This window comes from Schistocerca americana, chromosome 7 (assembly GCF_021461395.2).
Source record: "Schistocerca americana isolate TAMUIC-IGC-003095 chromosome 7, iqSchAmer2.1, whole genome shotgun sequence".
Lineage (NCBI taxonomy): Eukaryota > Metazoa > Arthropoda > Insecta > Orthoptera > Acrididae > Schistocerca > Schistocerca americana.
The window spans coordinates 573,406,597-573,427,307 of NC_060125.1; the positions used below are offsets into that span (position 1 = coordinate 573,406,597).

At 44.7% G+C, this 20,711-nt stretch overlaps 1 protein-coding gene across 1 annotated transcript in view; it reads right to left on the bottom strand.

Annotated features, from left to right (window-relative positions):
• LOC124623099 (odorant receptor coreceptor-like) overlaps positions 1-20,711 on the bottom strand; it is a 108,977-nt gene that overhangs the window by 71,997 nt on the left and 16,269 nt on the right. Inside the window, exon 2 of the mRNA XM_047148890.1 lies at positions 2,132-2,280. Coding sequence (XP_047004846.1) covers positions 2,132-2,280 — 149 coding nt within the window. The remainder of the gene's footprint in view (positions 1-2,131; positions 2,281-20,711) is intronic.

Below are 20,711 nucleotides of genomic sequence, written 5' to 3' on the forward strand. Positions count from 1 at the left end.
ACGATTGCCTGGGGATGAAACGTCAGGGTATGTCTTAACATATCGACCAAGGCCTCTTAGCTAGAAGTTTTAAGTAAAAGGACATATCTAAATCCAAAAAATTCAAAAAATATCTCTAACTTTGTAAACAACATTTTTTTAGACAGTTAAAGGCACCTTATACTAGTACATAAAGTGCTTTATTAGATTATTTACGTCGTCCCAAACTAAGCCCAAGTTACCTGTGAAAACACAATGAAAATTCGTCTATTTTTTTCGTGTATTGAAACAGACACGACCATTTTACAGTTTCACTATTCGTAAGGATTTAAAATCCTCTTCGAGAGATTGTGGCCTGTGTTACTGATGAATGAACCTGTAACTTGGCGCATCCCAGTACAAGCACACATCCACATATTTTATTTCAACCGACGTTTTCTGATACGAGTGACGTACTCATAACTGCCAGTGAACCCAGACGTATACTTAAATTAAGATATGCACACTGAGCTTACTGAGCAATCAGATTCCATTTACGTGATAGGGCTACGGTCATGAAAAACAGGCAAATGATTTAAAGTTCACTTTGAGACTATGTGTCCATTCACTACGGTATTTTTTAAGGTCATTAGTTCATTAAGATATAAACAGTTTTTGAGGTTTCTGAGCAGCAGTCATACAAGGCAAAGGTCCCCTGTTCGAGTCTCGGTCCGGCACACAGTTTTAATCTGCCAGGAAGTTTCGTATCAGCGCACACTCCGCTGTAGAGTGAAAATTTCATTCTAGTCATTCAATAATTTTTAGATGCATACACCGCCACTTGACTGTATTGTTTATTTAATTACGATCCTGGTTTCGGACTTTTATGCCATTTTGAAGTTACTGAGTTTATGTCATTGATATCCTGCAATATATGTTACTGACAAACTCAATCACTTGGAAATGGCATAAAGGTCCGAAATCTGGGTCATAATTATATAAACAACAATAGGTCAAATAGCAGTGTGTTTATTTAAAAATCATTAGGAAAATCATCACAGTATGTACCAGCGCCATAGATCAAAACTCCAGCGACGTAATTTGACAGTCGAAAATCATGTTTAGTCTTACTAAGGAAATTGGCACAAACAGCGTTTATTTTGTCGTGTAGTTTGCTTCTACATTCTGATTTACCAAGCTGTTAACTTATAAGTAATATTACGTAGGAAGTTGATAGCCATTTTTTTTCTCTTCTCAAGCTACACGTTGCTAGGAATAGAATTTCTCATCTACATAGTTTAGGATTATAAGTATGAATAAGAAGGATTTAGCAATGTTACATAAGAATGTAGGCGGTATATTCCTAACATTATATTACTCTTTAGAATTATAATCTCGTGTATCCTTCCACATGACACATCTTATTAGCTGACTGAGATTGATGCTTCTGTAAGCAACAGTCAAGTGGGTGTTATTTCTAATTTCTAAACAACACACTCTTTGTTTCACTCATGTTTTAACATCAATGCTTAGTTTTACACATTCGGCAGGAAAGAGGCATCATCGGGAGCCCGTCGTTCTTTAGTGTGATAAAATTTGCGTAAGTGTGGTTCTTTTGCTGTTGTGTGTGCCAATGAAGTTAGATCGCCAAAATATTTCTTCGTCTCTTCGTTTTCAAACAACGTGCTTGTGAATCAGTATGGTTACGCATGTCGCCGGTACGAAATGGATACTACATAATTTAGGAAAAGTAAAATAAAAGACACACAAGTTTAAAGGAACAGCTGATGATATCCTCTCGATCTTCCGTAGGGGTGGCTGCGTGGAAATTCCGTGACGTTTCAATGAGTGTCAGTCTAATCCTCTTTTGGTGAAGTGATGAGTGTGACAGACTGAAACCTTGCCGAACTTCAACGACTCCATCCAGATGGATGCCCGAGAAGATTTAATTACTTATGCTGGAAAACTGTATCCCAAACTTTCCTTAAACGACGTAGAGCTGATAAAAATGTTAACAGCAGCCTGAAGGCTGTCATTTCTGGAAAAGTAGTTCTACGTTACGTTTCCACTCACGAAGTCTGAAGTCTAATAACAAGAAGTTGTCAGAAAACAATTTGTGGAACTCAAAGAGTATGGAACAAAAGCATAGGGGAAACAAACATGAAAATATTGCCAAGCGCAGGACGGCGGGAGGAAGTTGGCGGCCCGATTTCACCCGCGGGGCGGCGCTGGAGTTGGCCTCGCCCCCTGGCTGACTGGCCGGCAATCTTTGCCGGCGCGCGGCGCAGAAGTCTGGAGGGAAGCCGTAGCGCGCCGCCGGCTCTGATTGCAACCGCCAATATTCCTCTGCAGCTCCTGCAGAGTTGGAGGGGTTCGTCCGGCTGCTGCTGCTGCTTGGCTTCCGACGGCGCCCCGGCCGTCTCCGTTACTCGCTCACCTTGCACCGTGTCGGCAGCAGCAGGCAGGCAGGGTATGCGGTCGCTTCCAGCGGCGCCACAGTGGAATCCGATTTGTATTAATTAGCAGAGACGAGGCTGCTGCAGAGCCAAGTGGGGGAAGCCAGCCTGTTCGGTATCTGACGGCCGACACTACTCAACTTTCGTGGAATGTCACTTCTGGAGGATCTTACCCAAACGCTGTGTCCTTAATTACGTCTCAACGAAACTTTATTCATGCCAATTCACGACAGACAAAAATACAAAGGAAAATCCATCCAAAGTTTAGTGAAATGATTTTTCTAAAAGAAAAAACAATGAAGTGGGATGGGAAAATATCTTACGTGTCCTCGAATGAGGCTCGACACCATTTATAGCCAAAAAGCCACTGCAAATGTTTCTTTGATCTACTTTACTTCCAAATTTTAGAAAAAACCATTTCCCTGTGTTTTTCGGATTCATTTATTTTCAAATTTTGATCAGTAAGCATGAAATATGATACAACTCAATATCGATGAGTATTCTACACTACTGGTCATTAAAATTGCTACAACACGAAGATGACGTGCTACAGACGCGAAATTTAACCGGCAGGAAGAAGATGCTGTAATATGCAAATTATTAGCATCTCAGACCATTCATACAAGGTTGGTGCCGGTGGCGACACCTGCAACATGCCGACATGAGGAAAGTTTCCAACCGATTTCTCATACACAAACAGCAGTTGACCGGCGTTGCCTGGTGAAACGTTGTTGTGAAGCCTCGTGTAAGGACGAGCAATGCGTACCATCACGTTTCCAACTATGTTAAAGGTCAGATTGTAGCCTATCGCGATTGCGGTTTATCGTATCGCGACATTGCTGCTCGCGTTGGTCGAGATCCAATGACTATTAGCAGAATATGGTATCGGTGGGTTCAGGAAGGTAATACGGAACGCCGTGCTGGATCCCAACGGCCTCGTATCACTAGCAGTCGAGATGACAGGCATCTTTTCCACATGGCTGTAACGGATCGTGCAGCCACGTTTCGATCCCTGAGTCAACCGATGGGGGCGTTTGCAAGACAACAACCATCTGCTCGAACAGTTCGACGACGTTTGCAGCAGCGTGGATTATCAGCTCGCAGACCATGGCTGCGGTTACCCTTGACGCTGCATCACAGACAGGAGCCACTGCGATGGTGTACTTAACGACGAACCTGGGTGCACCAATGGCAAAACGTCATTTTATCCGATGAATCCAGGTTCTGGTTACAGCATCATGATGGTCGCATCCGTGTTTGGCGACATCGCGGTGAACGTACATTGGAAGCGTGTATTCGTCATCGCCATACTGGCGTATCACCCGGCGTGATGGTAACAGGTGCCATTGGTTACACGTCTCGGCTACCTCTTGTTCACATTGACGGCACATTGAACAGTGGACGTTACATTTCAGATGTGTTACGACCCTTGGCTCTTCCCTTCATTTGATCCTTGCGAAACCCTACATTTCAGCAGTATAATGCACCACCGCATGTTGCAGGTCCTGTACGGGCCTTTTTGGATACAGAAAATGTTCGACTGCTGCCCTGGCCAGCACGTTCTCCAGATCTCTCACCAATTGAAAACGTCAGGTCAATGGTGGCCGAGCAACTGGCTCGTCACAATATGCCAGTCACTATTGTTGATGAACTGTGGTATCGTGTTGAAGCTGCATGGGCAGCTCTACCTGTACACGCCATCCAAGTTCCGTTGACTCAAAGCCCAGGCGTATCAAGGCCGTTATTACGGCCGGATGTGGTTGTTCTGGGTACTGGTTTCTCCGGATCTATGCACCCAAATTGCGTGAAAATGTAATCACATGTCAGTTTTAATATAATATACTTGTCCAGTGAATACCCGTTTATCTTCTGAGTTTCTTCTTGGTGTAGCAATTTTAATGGCCAGGAGTCTATTATTAATGGTTTAAATGGCTCTGAGCACTACGCGACTTAACTTCTGAGATCATCAGTCGCCTAGAACATAGAACTAATTAAACCTAACTAACCTAAGGACATCACACACATCCATGCCCGAGGCAGGATTCGAACCTACGACCGTAGCGGTCGCCCTATTCCAGACTGTAGCGCCTCGAACCGCACGGCCACTACGGCAGTCTATTATTATTAAGGGTATATAGATCAAGAGAAATCAGAGAAGTTTCTATTTGTACTATACTTTGGTATTAATTTTATTTATTCAACATGAAAAAGAGAACAAAATTTCGACACAAATGTAACGTTTTATTGCCCTTTAGAGGTTACTTATTTTTTGCTTTATTCATTTCAGTTCAGTAGCAACTATTGGTGAAATATTTTAACTCTTCGACAAATGACTCATATAGTTTGTACGTACCCTGATTCCTCTTAAATCTTTTTGTTCACTCGTTAGTTTGATACGACAATTGTCCATTTCAGACAACTCGTTTGCTATAAAAATTAGGAAGAATAACCATTGTATAATTCTTGCCTCACACAAGTAATTAATCAGATCTGGCCCTGGTCAGTTCGCTGCCTTATTTTTCCTCTTCCCACTCTTAGTTTTGGCTCTGAAAATTTGGAAGAAAAGCCTGTGTATAATGTCTAGGGAGTCTTGTTCTCCGTCCACTCAAACGATCGACAAAAAATTTTAACAGTACACTTACGATCAAATGTTGAAAGTGAGGAGGTGACTGAAAGCCTCTACTAAAGAAACCATTTCGCAGGTACCATAATGTACCGGGTGATCAAAAAGTCAGTATAAATTTGAAAACTGGATAAATCACGGAATAATGTAAATAGAGTGGCACAAATTGACACACATGCTTGGAATGACATGGGGTTTTATTAGAACCAAAAAAATACAAAAGTTTCATCTGATCAGAATAGCAATAATTAGCGTAACAAAGTAAGACAAAGCAAAGATGATGTTATTTACAGGAAATGCTCAATACATCCACCATCATTCCTCAACAATAGCTGTAGTGGAGGAATAATGTTGTGAACAGCACTGTAAAGCATGTCCGGAGTTATGGTGAGGCATTGGCGTCGGATGTCGTCTTTCAGTGTCAATCACGATACACTTGCGACTTCAGGTAACCCCAAAGCGAATAATCACACGGACTGAGGTCTGGGGACCTGGGAGGCAAAGCATGACGAAAGTGGCGGCTGAGCACACGATCACCACGAAACGACGCGCGCAAGAGGTCTTTCACGCGTCTAGCAATATGAGGTGGAGAGCCATCCTGCATAAATATCGTACGTTCCAGCAGGTGTTTATCAGCCAGGCTGGGGATGATGCGATTCTGTAACATATCGGCGTACCTCTCACCCGTCATGGTAGCAGTTACAAAACCAGAATCACACATTTCCTCGAAGAAAAAAGGCCCGATAACGGTTGATGCGGTAAATCCAACCCATACTATGACTTTCTCGTCGTGCAATGGAGTTTCCACGACAGTTCTAGAATCTTCGATAGCCCAAATTCTGCAGACCCTCGGTGCGTGAAATGAGCTTCGTCGGTCCACAACACGTTACAGAGCCAATCGTCATCTTCCGCCATCTTTTGAAACGTCCACACCGCAGATTCCCTCCGCTTCACTAAATCGCCAGGTAACAGTTCATGATGCCTATGGATTTGGTACGGATAGCATCGGAGGGTACGCCTAAGTGCCAACCAAACAGTAGTATAAGGAATGTCGGTGCGACGTGTGACTGACTCCCCCGTTCATAGAAGAACCCGCTACAATCTCCATTTCGTCCCGAACTGTCTCAGCAGCATTACGCCTTGTGCTCGGTCGGCCACTACGGGGTCTATCGTCTAAAAAACCCGTGGCTTCGAACTTCGAAATCATTCTCGCCACAGCTGTATTTGTCAATGGACCTTTACCCATTCGGATCCCCTTTCTATGGATATAGGATCGTAACGCTGAACTAGCACATTCCCCATTCTGATTATAGAGCTTCACAAAAAGTGCCTTTGCAGGTAGCGTCAACATGCTGCGACTGCTGGCTCATCTGCTTCTCTCTCTCATTACACATCCTTTTATACATGATTGTCATGCGCAGTCACTGACGTTTTGCTGTCCAGCGCCATTTGTCGGACATTTTGTGAACTTTGTTTTCTTTGGTTCTAATAAAATCCCATGTCATTCCAAGCACGTGTGTTAATTTTTAGCTATCTACATTATTCCATGGTTTATTAAATTTTCAAATTTTTACTGACTTTTTGATCACCCGGTACTTTGATATCTAAATATACACTTCGAAATATACCTTCCAATGAGTAGCTGAGGGTATTTCTGGGGCACTATGGTTTTTACCCCCTTCCGGTTTCAGTAATACTACAAAAAAGCGCGTTTTGCTTTCTCCCTTTCAACAGGGCGAACTGTGTGGCATGATTTTCGTCGAGAGCACGGAAGTCTAAACATGGATCGGCCGTTAAGTTGTACGAATCTCGCATCTCACTGTTGCTCTAATTTCACGGTGTCACATTATTTTTTTGCGGTTGGTGTAAGGCTGCGTCTATTGACCTCCCCTTCCAACAACTTTGTAAGCACTGTAGTGCACCATAACAACAACTACAGTGAATTCTGTAACTCCAGACACGTCCTCAAAACCATGCGAAAATTTAGTCTATCGTCTGGAAGCGTCCAGTGAAGAGCATTTTGAATATTTGTTGCAGATAAATGAAAACATGGAACATAAAAACAGTTGGAGATAATATCTTGTCTGTAGGCAGATCTTGTAAAAGATATACTCTTATAACATTGGATATAGTCCAGTACGTAATATAACATTCAGCTATCACGAAATGCGCCACTCCCGTTTGGATTCTCTCTATCTCCTCATAGAAGCCACCCAGTAGGGATACTAGACTGATGAGCTGAACTGAAGAACCGCCCGAAAGAGCATTTCGAGAGCTGATTATCCAGTAGCGTATTCTCCCAATGAATCTCAATCTGATATCTGCTTCTCTTACAACATATTTTATATGTATCGAGAATCCACCCTAAAACCCTTATAAGGTACAACTCACCTTACATGCCCTTTAAGGCGGATTTTCAATGTTTAGAATACGTCCAGCTTATGTTTACGTAAACCCTTGTCGCCAGTTTTGTACCTCCTCGTCGCCAGTTTGGAAAAGGCCTTGTCGCTACTGGTATGGAGGCCGAGTTGCCACTGTTGTTACGGTAGGCTGAGTTTGTGAGTTCGTGAAATGGCTTCTGGCGCAGTGCACCGCTAAGACAATTTCTCCCGGCCACTATTACACAGCGATGCCCCAGGGTCAGGTGACAGGATAGGAGAACGAAGGTTCTACAACACTCCAACAAATTAGTAAGAAAGTCGCACAAATGAGTTAAAAGGTGTCCTTATCTGTGTGACTATTTGAATAATCACGTCTGCAACACTGCTTATAATATGCCACGAAAAGACCGTGAACGGCTAAGAGCAAATAATCGTAGGCAAATTTCACAGTACATACCAAATGCAGGGTAGCTTAAAAATTTTAAAAAGGGGTATGGATAGGTTAAAGTTAGATATAGTGGGAATTAGTGAAGTTCGTTGGCAACAGAAACAAGAGTTTTGGTCAGGTACATACAGGGTTATAAATACTATATAAAAAAGGGGTAAAGCAGGAGTAGGTTTAATAATGAATAAAAAATAGGAATGCGAGTAAGCTACTACAAACAGCATTGTGAACGCGTTATTGAGGCCAAGATAGACACGAAGCCCACACCTACCACAGTAGTACAAGTTTATATGCCAACTAGTTCCGCAGATGACGAAGAGATTGATGAAACGTATGATGAGATAAAAGAAATAATTCAGATAGTGAAGGGAGACGAAAATTTAATAGTCATGGGTGACTGGAATTCAGTAGTAGGAAAAGGGAGATAAGGAATCGTAGTAGGTGAATATGGATTGGGGCTAGGAAATGAAAGAGGAAGCCGCCTGGTAGAATTTTGCACAGAGCATAACTTAATCATGGATAACACTTGGTTCAAGAATCATGAAAGAAGGTTGTATACATGGAAGAAGCCTGGTGATACTACAAGGTATCACATACATCATATAATGGTAAGACAGAGATTTAGGAACCAGGTTTTAAATTGTAAGACATTTCCAGGGGCAGATGTGGTATCTGACCACAATCTATTGGTTATGAACTGTAGATGAAAACTGAAGAAACTGCAAAAAGGTGGGAATTTAAGGAAATGGGACCTGGCTAAAATGACTAAACCAGAGGTTGTACAGAGTTTCAGGAAGAGCATAAGGAAACAACTGACAGTAGAAGAAGAATGCGTAGCTTCGAGGCAGGAAGTAGTGAAGGCAGCAGAGGATCAAGCAGGTAAAAAGACGAGAGCTAGTAGAAATCCTTGGGTAACAGAAGAAATATTGAATTTAGTTGATGCAAGGAGAAAAAATTGAAATGCAGTAAATGCGGCATGCAAATAGGAATACAAAAGTCTCAAATATGATATCGACAGGAAGTGCAAAATGGCTAATCAGGGATGGCTGGAAGACAAATGTTAAGATGTAGAGGGTTATCTCGCTAGGGGTACGATAGATACTGCCTACTGGATAATTAAAGAGACTTTTGGAGAAAAGAGAACCACTTGCATGAATATCAAGAGCTCAAACGGAAACCCTGTTCTAAGCAAAGAAGCGAAAGCAGAAAGGCGGAAGTTGTATGTAGAGGGTCTACACAAGAGCAATGTACTTGAGGACAATGTTGTGGAAATGGAAGAGGATATAGATGAAGATGAAATGGGAGATATGATACTGCGTGAAGAGTTTGATAGTGCACTGAATGACCTAAGTCGAAACAAGGCCCCGGGAGTAGACAACATTCCTTTAGAACTAATGACAACCTTGGAAGAGCCAGTCCTGACTAAACTTTACCTTCAGGTGAGCAAGATGTAAGAGACAGCGAAATACCCTCCGACTTCAAGGAGAATACAATAATTCATATCCCAAAGAAAGCAGGTGTTTCCAGATGTTTAATAAATCACAACTGCAAAATACTAACACGAATTCTTTACAGACGAATGGAAAAACTGGTTGAAGCCGACCCTGGGGGAAGATCAGTTTCGATTCCGTAGAAATAATGGAACACGTGGGGCAATACTGACCCAACGACGTATTTTAGAAGATAGATTAAGGAAAAGCAAACCTACATTTCTAGCATTTCTAGGCTTCGAGAAAGCTTATTACAATGTTGACTGGAATACTCTCTTTTAAATTCTGAAGGCTGCAGGGGTAAAATACAGGGAGTGAAAGGCTATGTACAGAAACCAGATGGCAGTTTAGGAGTCGAGGGGCATGAAGAGGTTGTGAATAGAATTGGGAAGAAGAGAAATTTGTGGGACAACTTGACTAGAAGAAGGGATCGGTTGCTAGGACATATTCTGAGGCATCAAGGGATCTCCAATCTAGTACTGGTAGTATTGTAGGGCAGCGTGGAGGGTAAAAATCGTAGAGGGAGACCAAGAGATGGATACACTAAGCCGATTCAGTAGGATGTAGAATGCAGTAGGTACTTGGAGATGAAGAAGCTTGCACAGGATAGAGTAGCATGGAGAGCTGCATCAAACTAGTCTCAGGACTGAAGACCACAACAACATCAACAACAACGATACCAAATGCTGTTTACAACTGTCTGTTCACTTCTAAGAGTTGACTAAACGACGTTTCGTGTGCAAGTCAGCCCTGGACGATGATCTCTAACGAGTTGGGCGAGAGCTGCTCATCTGTCTTTCGAGTAGGTTTCTTTTCGTTGTCATCCCGTCATTGACAGATTGTAGTCGGCCGACAGTAGGCCAAGGCGAAGTCGATATCTTCGTCCTCCGCGCCGCCTGTGGCGTTGGTGGAACTCGCCCAAGTGGGGAGTCTCTATGACACAGGCACGAGCTCGCATCTTTGCGCCTGTGGTGCTTTTGCCATGGCTGTATCTTGTTGTTACGAAACGGCTTATGTAAACAGAAGTACTACTGTGTACTGCGTTTTGTGTCGTACCAAGCATGTGTTAGCGACATACACTCCTGGAAATTGAAATAAGAACACAGTGAATTCATTGTCCCAGGAAGGGGAAACTTTATTGACACATTCCTGGGGTCAGATACATCACATGATCACACTGACAGAACCACAGGCACATAGACACAGGCAACAGAGCATGCACAATGTCGGCACTAGTACAGTGTATATCCACCTTTCGCAGCAATGCAGGCTGCTATTCTCCCATGGAGACGATCGTAGAGATGCTGGATGTAGTCCTGTGGAACGGCTTGCCATGCCATTTCCACCTGGCGCCACAGTTGGACCAGCGTTCGTGCTGGACGTGCAGACCGCGTGAGACGACGCTTCATCCAGTCCCAAACATGCTCAATGGGGGACAGATCCGGAGATCTTGCTGGCCAGGGTAGTTGACTTTCACCTTCTAGAGCGCGTTGGGTGGCACGGGATACATGCGGACGTGCATTGTCCTGTTGGAACAGCAAGTTCCCTTGCCGGTCTAGGAATGGTAGAACGATGGGTTCGATGACGGTTTGGATGTACCGTGCACTATTCAGTGTCCCCTCGACGATCACCAGTGGTGTACGGCCAGTGTAGGAGATCGCTCCCCACACCATGCTGCCGGGTGTTGGCCCTGTGTGCCTCGGTCGTATGCAGTCCTGATTGTGGCGCTCACCTGCACGGCGCCAAACACGCATACGACCATCATTGGCACCAAGGCAGATGCGACTCTCACTGCTGAAGACGACACGTCTCCATTCGTTCTCCATTCACGCCTGTCGCGACACCACTGGAGGCGGGCTGCACGATGTTGGGGCGTGAGTGGAAGAGGGCCTACCAGTGTGCGGGACCGTAGCCCAGCTTCATGGAGACGGTTGCGAATGGTCCTCGCCGATACCCCAGGAGCAACAGTGTCCCTAATTTGCTGGGAAGTGGCGGTGCGGTCCCCTACGGCACTGCGTAGGATCCTACGGTCTTGGCGTGCATCCGTGCGTCGCTGCGGTCAGGTCCCAGGTCGACGGGCACGTGCACCTTCCGCCGACCACTGGCGACAACATCGATGTACTGTGGAGACCTCACGCCCCACGTGTTGAGCAATTCGGCGGTACGTCCACCCGGCCTCCCGCATGCCCACTATACGCCCTCGCTCAAAGTCCGTCAACTGAACATACGGTTCACGTCCACGCTGTCGCGGCATGCTACCAGTGTTAAAGACTGCGATGGAGCTCCGTATGCCACGGCAAACTGGCTGACACTGACGGCGGCGGTGCACAAATGCTGCGCAGCTAGCGCCATTCGACGGCCAACACCGCGGTTCCTGGTGTGTCCGCTGTGCCGTGTGTGTGATCATTGCTTGTACAGCCCTCTCGCAGTGTCCGGAGCAAGTATGGTGGGTCTGACACACCGGTGTCAATGTGTTCTTTTTCCCATTTCCAGGAGTGTATATTCTAAACAGCAAGTTGTACTACTCCGGAGATTAATTTTACATCTGTCGATTTAGTTCTGTTAAGCGCGACGTGTTGAGTTGGATATATGGACATGGCCATTTGCACAAGGTGCTTTATGTTTTTTTTAGTATTTTAGTTATTACAAACCTTTTATTGTCCGCATGGCAACTTGGCGTGCGGGCCAACGTAAAATGAACAGGTTTTACAACGAAAGAGTTTGTAAAAGCTGAGCCGGCCGGAGTGGCAGAGCGGTTCTAGGCGCTACAGTTTGGATCCGCGCAATCGCTACGGTCGCAGGTTCGAATCCTGCCTTGGGCATGGATGTGTATGATGTCCTTAGGTTAGTTACGTTTAAGTAGTTCTAAGTTCTAGGGGACTGATGACCTAAGAAGTTAAGTCCCATAGTGCTCAGAGCCATTAGAACCATTTTGTAAGAGCTGAAAATGACGGCAAAGCCTGTTGAAACCGGTTGTTTTAAATAAAGAAGCATTTTAGCGACCTAGGTTGTTGAATGTATTTAGAAACTAAAACAGTGCGTTCCATCGGTCTTCTCAAAACGAAAAAAAATCTGAATTTCATTTTCGTTCTGCTTCAGATCACTCCCTGCAAACACTTCCAGATATGTTCCGGTACTACTGTTTCCTGTAATTTACCACCTGTAGTATAATCGAGGAATGATTGATTTTTTCACCAATTTTTGTGCAACACGTCGCATTTACTTGCGCTGAGTGTCAACTGCCTGTAACTGAACGATAAACGACCCTCTGTATGCCTTCCTACATTTTTATTCCGTTCTCAAACGTTTGTGACTTTCCTATGCGTTGAACATCCAACGTTATCCTACATCGTACCTGTAGATTGTGATCAATAACGACTCTATAAAACCCCAGTTTTGTAGCCCCGAAATGAACGAGTAGTGCCGCTGCATTGCGATAGCAGACAGCGCAGAGCGTGGCAATGCGGTACATGAGAACGATTTCAGTGTCCCCGTTAATGCGTGTCGATAAATCTAATATCTCACTATACCGATTTGGGAACGCTCAATCAGAGATTTATTTATTTATTTGCTTACTGATGGGATAGTGCACATAAGACGGACAGGAACAAATTTTATGACGAGATTCAGAGAACATCTAAATCTCAATGACGTAATCCTGTTTTCATTTACCTTACTCCCGAACGAACGAAAAGGCACCGCCCGTGTAATAACATAATGTCTGTCAAAACTGGCACACCATAGTGGAAGATGGTCTGCAAAATATTTTGGAAGAAATGAGAAGTTTCCTTATTACTAACGAAACATACCGATTTTATTTTGAAGGAACAGAGCCATTTGAGACACGAAATAGTCATGGAAAATTTCGTCAGTATTTGCATACATGGGCAAACAAAATGATGGGTTCACCACTGGTACAACACATTACCATCCATAATATGGTGAAGGAAAACCGTTGGGATACAAAAATAATTCCTGCCTTCTCGGAATGGATAAATACAGATCATGTATGGTTTTTATGGAATTCTAAATCCTTCTTCTCTCGGTAGGGGCATATAATATCAACACAATAGAGAATAACGTGTATAGCTTTGCTTGTTATGATTAGCACGTCAAATAGTAAAGACACAAACCTTCAACTACAGTAGACTGTGGGGGACTGTATCAAACGCCTTGCGGAAGTCAAGAAACACGGCATCTACCTGGGAACCCGTGTCTATGGCCCTCTGAGTCCCGTGGACGAATAGTTCGAACTGGGTTTCACACGATCGTCTTTTTCGAAACCCCTGCTGATTAGTACAGAGTAGATCTCTAGTCTCCAGAAAAATCATTATACCCGAACATAATACGTGTTCCAAAATTCTACACCTGATCGACGTTAGAGATATAGGTCTATAGTTCTACACATCTGTCCGGCGTACCTTCTTGAAAACGGGGTTGACCTGTGCCCTTTTCCAATCCTTTGGAACGGTACGCTGCAAGAAGGGGGCAAGTTCCTTCGCGTACTCTGTGTAAAATCGAACTGGTATCCCATCAGGCCTTTCCTCTTTCTAGCGATTGTTATTGTTTTTCTATCTCTCTGTCATCTATTTCTATATCTACCATTTTGAAATCTGTGCAACAATCTAGAGGAGGAAATGCAGTGCAGTCTTCCTCTGCGAAACAGCTTTGGAAAAAGACATTTAGCATTTCGGCCTTTAGTCTGTCATCCTCTGTTTCAGTACCATTTTGGTAATAGAGTGTCTGGACATTTTGTTTTGATATAAGACCAAAATTTCGCAGGATTTTCTGCCAAGTCAGTAGGTAGAACTTTCTTTACGAATTCGTTGAACGCCTCTCGCATAGCCCTCCTCACACTACATTTCGCTTCGTGTAATTTTTGTTGTTACAATGTTTTGGCTATGTTTATGTTTGCTGTTAAGTTCCCTTTGCTTCCGTAGCAGTTTTCTTACTCGGTTGCTGTACCACGGTGGCTGTTTTCCATATCTTACCATCTTGCTTGTCACATACTCATCTAATGCATATTGTACGATGGTTTTGAACTTTGCCCACTGATCCTCAGCACTATCTGTACTTGAGATAAAACTTTTATGTTGAGCCGTCAAGTACTCTCAAATCTGCTTTTTGTCACTTTTGCTAAACAGAAAAATCTTCCTACCTTTTTTAATATCTCTATTTACGGCTGAAATCACTTACGCTGTAACCGCTTTATGATCGCTGATTCCCTGGGCTATACGCAAATGTTTAAAATAGTTCGGGTCTGTTTCTCACCAGAAGGTCTAATATGTTATCCCCACGAGTCGGTTTTCTGTTTAACTGCTCAAGGTAGTTTTCAGATAATGCACTTAAAAAAATTTCACTGGGTTCCTTGTCCCTGCCACCCGTTATAAACGTTTGAGTCTCCCAGTCTATATCTGGTAAATTAAAATCTCCACCCACAAGTACAACCTGGTCGGGATATCTACTAGAAATATTTTCCAAATTTTCCTTCAGGTGTTCTGCCACAACCGCTGCTGAGCCAGGTGGTCTATACAGACATCCAATTACCATATTTGAGCGTGCTTTAACCGTGACCTTCACCCAAATTATTTCACATCTCGGATCTCCGTCAATTTCCATCGATACTATTGCACTTTTTACCGCTAGAAACACGACTCCCCATTCACTGTCCAGCCTGTCTGTGCGGTATGTATTCCAGCGTGTGTTTAGAATTTCATTACTGTTTACATCTGGTTTCAGCCAACTTTCCGTCCCTAGTGTATGTGGGCATTGTGGCTGTTTATTAATGAGAGCAGTTCTGGGACCTTTCTATAGACGTTCCTGCAGTTTACTATTACCACATTAATGTTGTCATTCCCTGTTGCGTTTTACCTACTGCTACCATGTTGAGTCTAAAGAGGCGTCTTGTCGGACCTAGGGAGGGAATTCTCTAACCTAAACAACCCACACGTGCACTCCACACGAATTCCGCTACCCTTGTAGCCGCTTCCTGCGTGTAGTGCACGCCTGACATATTCAGGGCGACCCTAAATTTCTCCACCCGATAGCGCAGGTCGAGAAATTAGCATCCCAGATATCCGCAGGGTCGTCTGAGCCTCTGGTTTAAGCCTTCCACTTGGCTCCAAACCAGAGGACCGCGATCGGTTCTGGGAACGACACTACAAATAGTTAGCTCTGATTCCACCCCGCGAGCGAGGCTTTCCGCTTCACCAACTCCGCCAACCGCCTGTATGAACTGAGGATGACCTCTGAACCCAGACGGCAGGAGTCATTTACATACGATCAGAATCTCTTTAGATTTTCTGCCCGGTTTCGAGACAAAGTTTCATTGTAGAAACTATTGCATGCGTCTCGCATTGAAGTCAGCACTACGTTTCGAGCTTCTGTGAAAGTTCGCCAATCTTCGAGATTTTGGGTTCTTAAAATTAGGCATGCTTCTTTCGCCGTTTCTGCAGCAGTGTTCTGACCTATTTTGTGTACCAATTGGGCCACCTCCGTCGTTTGTTACTGTATTTTGTATAAATCGCTGAATTACTGACGATACTATTTCTTTGAAATGAAGCCTCGTCTGATCTACACTTACCGATAGATTTTTAATTTGAAAGGAGTGGAGATTGTCTCTCAGGAAGGCGTCAAGTGAATTTTTATCTGATTTTCTTGAATAGATATATTTTTGTTTCTTTTTGAAGGATTTGGGTGTTCAGTCTCGCTACGGCAGCCCTGTGTTCACTAGCCCCTGTACCTGTTTTGATGCTCTTTATTAGTTCAGCATTACTTGTTGCTAAGAGGACAAGCGTGTTTTCGCACCCATCTGAGTTTCGAGTGTTTATCTTTGCCTTTCTTTTTCTCGTAGTATGTTTATTAAATTTAGTGCGTGTTTCCGTATAGATGTGTAAGCTCTCATTTTGTAAGTGTAAATTCGGGCGTTTCGTAGGTCAAATTTCTTTTGATCTGAACAGCCAGCAACTTAGCTCACTGAGACATCAGCGTCCATTTGTGACGCATTAGTAGGGTAGCAGGTAGCGTATCGAGGATTCTGTCTGCTTTTATAGTTTACTTTTCAGTTAATCTTACTACGATGGTTAGGATGTGTGCATGCTGTGTGTGGATGCAGAAGGAGCGGGCCGTAGTTCGCGAACAGCTGAATGCGCTTTTGGCTACGATCAGACGCCTTCAGGCTGTTTCCTTAGGATGTAGCGGTGACCGAGAATGCAGCGGGTCGCATGGGACACTTCCGGTGTAGCTTGTTTCCCCCTCAAGCTCAGATATCGAGGCACCTAACGTACCCGACGCAGTGGATCCGCCCTCACAGCACAGTGAGTTGCGGTGGTAATCCATCCGCGTCGCTAGAATTGGAGAGCCAATGGAGACTGGCCGTCTGGCCTCGCCCATGGACCCTGTGCGTGGTCACGTAGCCGCTCCTTCAGCAGGGTCCGAGCAGGCACACGGGATGAGGAGTTTACTAGCTATCAGGAGGTCCGACGTAATCGGGTCATGGAGCCCCTTAGGCAGATAGCGTTCAGGGCTATGCACTCGATGAGTCTGCCAGGGGGCCCCATTCGAGACGTGGAGGCGGCCTTGCCTGCAGCTATTGAGCGTGCAGGGTGCAGTCGTCTGCAAGTTGTGGCTCACATCGGCACCAGCGACGTCTGTCGCATCGTACCTGAGGCCTTACAGTTCATACAGGCGGCTGGCGAGCGTGCTGAAGGCCTGACTCATGGGGTGTAACCAGAGCTCGTAGTTTGCAGCATTGTTCTCAGATTTCATTCGGGGCCATTTGTTTGGAGCCGAATTTAGGGGCTCGGCTGAAGGATTCGTCGTCTCTGTAACGGCCTTGGCTGCAGATGTCATGACCTGCGTTATCGGTTGGGTATTTGAAAGGCTCCCCTTGATAGGTCAGGGGTGTACTGCGCAAAGGATCCAGCTACTCTGGTAGCAGAGTACTTGAGGAGCCCACAGGTTTTTTTTTAAGCTAGACGGTGGTTTGAGGCAATCTGATGAACACTCGCCAATCGATAAGGAGCCAGGGAAGTGTGACCGCGATCAGAGTGAAAGCGCTTCGACTGTTATAATTTTATCAGTATAATGTCGAAGTACTCGTAAAGAAGTATGACTACAAAGGCTTTCCCGGTGTAATAATTGATAATGTTCTTCTCGGGTGTGCAGCCGGATCATAACGTCATCTTAACACAATAATTCAGCGGTCCACCTGGCCGCCATCTTCAGGTGAGAGTGCTGGTGCACGATCTAGCCGTAACTGACTTCTCAACGAAAGCGGCCGCTCCTATATAGGTCGCAGAAGGCCCACAACGTGTGAGCGAGAAGGTGCCGTAACTGCCCTCTAGCGCAAGTAAACATACAGCGCCCCAGTGGTTGAAACAGGGGAAATCGAGATGTCGCTATCAAAAATTAAAAATTATTCCGACGATCGGAACACTGACCGTTGTTTTTTAATGTCTGATAACACCGGGTTCCAAGTTTTACTTTAAAGGTAACCCTTGTCTCTATTAATAAGATTATCAGATAGTCGAATCTCCATGGATTCTTTTAAAACACAGTCCCAATAGTGAGATGCAGGGATAACCATTTGTGTTTCGTCATACAGCATTCTATGTCCCTCGGTGAGACAGTGCTCCGCCACTGCAGATTTCTCAGACTGAAGGAACCGTGTGTACCGCTGGTGATCAACACATCGGTGCTGAATGGTCCGGATTGTCTGACCAATATAAGCCTTCCCACAGTGGCAAGGGATCTTGTACACACCGGGCTTCCTCAAACCCAAGTAAACCTTAACTGAGCCAAGAAGCGCTCTAATCTTGGCTGGCGGAAGAAAAATACTTTTGATATGATATCTTTTTAGAATTCTTCCTATTTTCGAGGAAATGCTCCCAACAAAAGGTAGAAATGCCACCGATCTGCAGGTATCTCCAGGTGGTTCAGGCGAAGGTCCAAACTGGAAAGCACGACGTATCTGTTTATCTGTATAGCCATTCTGCTTCAACACAACCATGTGATGGTCCACTTTTTGTGTCAAGCTTTCTCCGTCTGAAATGCCATAAGTTCTTCTTGCCAACGTCCGCAGGACCCACTTACGCTGGAACGATGGATGACAGCTAGAAACATGCAGATAACGGTCCGTGTGCGTAGGCTTTTGATGAACACAGTGTCCCAGTGTCTCATCATCCTTTCTGTGCACCAGAATATTCAGAAACGGAAGCATTCCACCACTTTCCACCTCCATGGTAAACTTTATGTTAGGATGCAGGGAGTTAAAATGATCTAGGAGGCGGTCAAGAGCTTCTCTCCCATGAGGTCACACCATAAATGTATCGTCCACGTTCCCCTATATAGGGGCCGCCGCTTGCGGTGGGAAGTCAGTTCCGGCTAGATCGTGTACCAGCGCTCTCATCTGAAGATGGCGGCCAGGTGGACCGATGAAATATCGTGTCAAGATGACGGTATGATCCGGCTGCACACCGGAGAAGAATATTTTCTACTCGTAAAAAAGTTTCCGAATTTACTGACATCCAGAAAGTTCTCGCACTTAAATTATTCTTGGGTCTGAGAGCTAGCTGAAACCCGAAGTGGGATTCTCTGAGATATTTAGCGAAACATGGAACGTATATCGGACAGACAGATTGGAGGCCATAGGAGGGTGAATGTACATCCCAGTTGACAAAAATATTGTCTCCATTGAGGTCGAAGTTGAGTGTGACAGTGAAGTCGCGTGTGACACATGTCGGTGAGACCACGCTAATTTAGTGGATGTTTTTACCCGCCATGAGATTCTGCTCTTCCAGTTCCAGAGTATTCAAAGAATGTCTATGGTCAGTAGCACGTAAATACCCAGATTATGCGTTACTGGTTGGAGGTGACTTTAAACTAGCGATTGTAGAATGGGATGTCTATGGATTCATACAAGGTGTTTCAAAAATGACCGGTATATTTGAAACGGCAATAAAAACTAAACGAGCAGCGATAGAAATATACCGATTGTTGCAATATGCTTGGGACAACAGTACATATTCAGGCGGACAAACTTTCGAAATTACAGTAGTTACAATTTTCAACAACAGATGGCGCTGCAAGTGATGTGAAAGATATAAAAGACAACGCAGTCTGTGGGCGCGCCATTCTGTACGTCGTCTTTCTGCTGTAAGCGTGTGCTGTTCACAACGTGCAAGTGTGCTGTAGACAACATGGTTTATTCCTTAGAACAGAGGATTTTTCTGGTGTTGGAATTCCACCGCCTAGAACACAGTGTTGTAGCAACAAGACGAAGTTTTCAACGGAGGTTTAATGTAACCTAAGGACCGAAAAGCGATACAATAAAGGATCTGCTCGAAAAATTTCAACGGACTGGGAACGTGACGGATGAACGTGCTGGAAGGGTAGGGCGACCGCGTACGGCAACCACAGAGGGCAACGCGCAGCTAGTGCAGCAGGTGATCCAACAGCGGCCTCGGGTTTCCGTTCGCCGTGTTGCAGCTGCGGTCCAAATGACGCCAACGTCCACGTATCGTCTCATGCGCCAGAGTTTACACCTCTATCCACACAAAATTCAAACGCGGCAACCCCTCAGCGCCGCTACCATTGCTGCACGAGAGACATTCGCTAACGATATAGTGCACAGGATTGATGACGGCGATATGCATGTGGGCAGCATTTGGTTTACTGACGAAGCTTATTTTTACCTGGACGGCTTCGTCAAGAAACAGAACTGGCGCATATGGGGAACCGAAAAGCCCCATGTTGCAGTCCCATCGTCCCTGCATCCTCAAAAAGTACTGGTCTGGGCCCCCATTTCTTCCAAAGGAATCATTGGCCCATTTTTCAGATCCGAAACGATTACTGCATCACGCTATCTGGACATTCTTCGTGAATTTGTGGCGGTACAAACTGCCTTAGACGACACTGCGAACACCTCGTGGTTTATGCAAGTTGGTGCCCGGCTACATAGCATGGCCGATGTCTTTAACTTCCTGAATGAATATTTCGATGATCGTGTGATTGCTTTGGGCTATCCGAAACATACAGGAGGCGGCGTGGATTGGCCTCCCTATTCGCCAGACATGAACCCCTGTGACTTCTTTCTGTGGGGACACTTGAAAGACCAGGTGTACCGCCAGAATCCAGAAATAATTGAACAGCTGAAGCAGTACATCTCATCTGCATGTGAAGCCATTCCGCCAGACACGTTGTCAAAGGTTTCGGGTAATTTCATTCAGAGACTACGCCATATTATTGCTACGCATGGTGGATATGTGGAAAATATCGTACTATAGGGTTTCCCAGACCGCAGCGCCATCTGTTGTTGAAAATTGTAACTACTGTAATTTCGAAAGTTTGCCTGCCTGA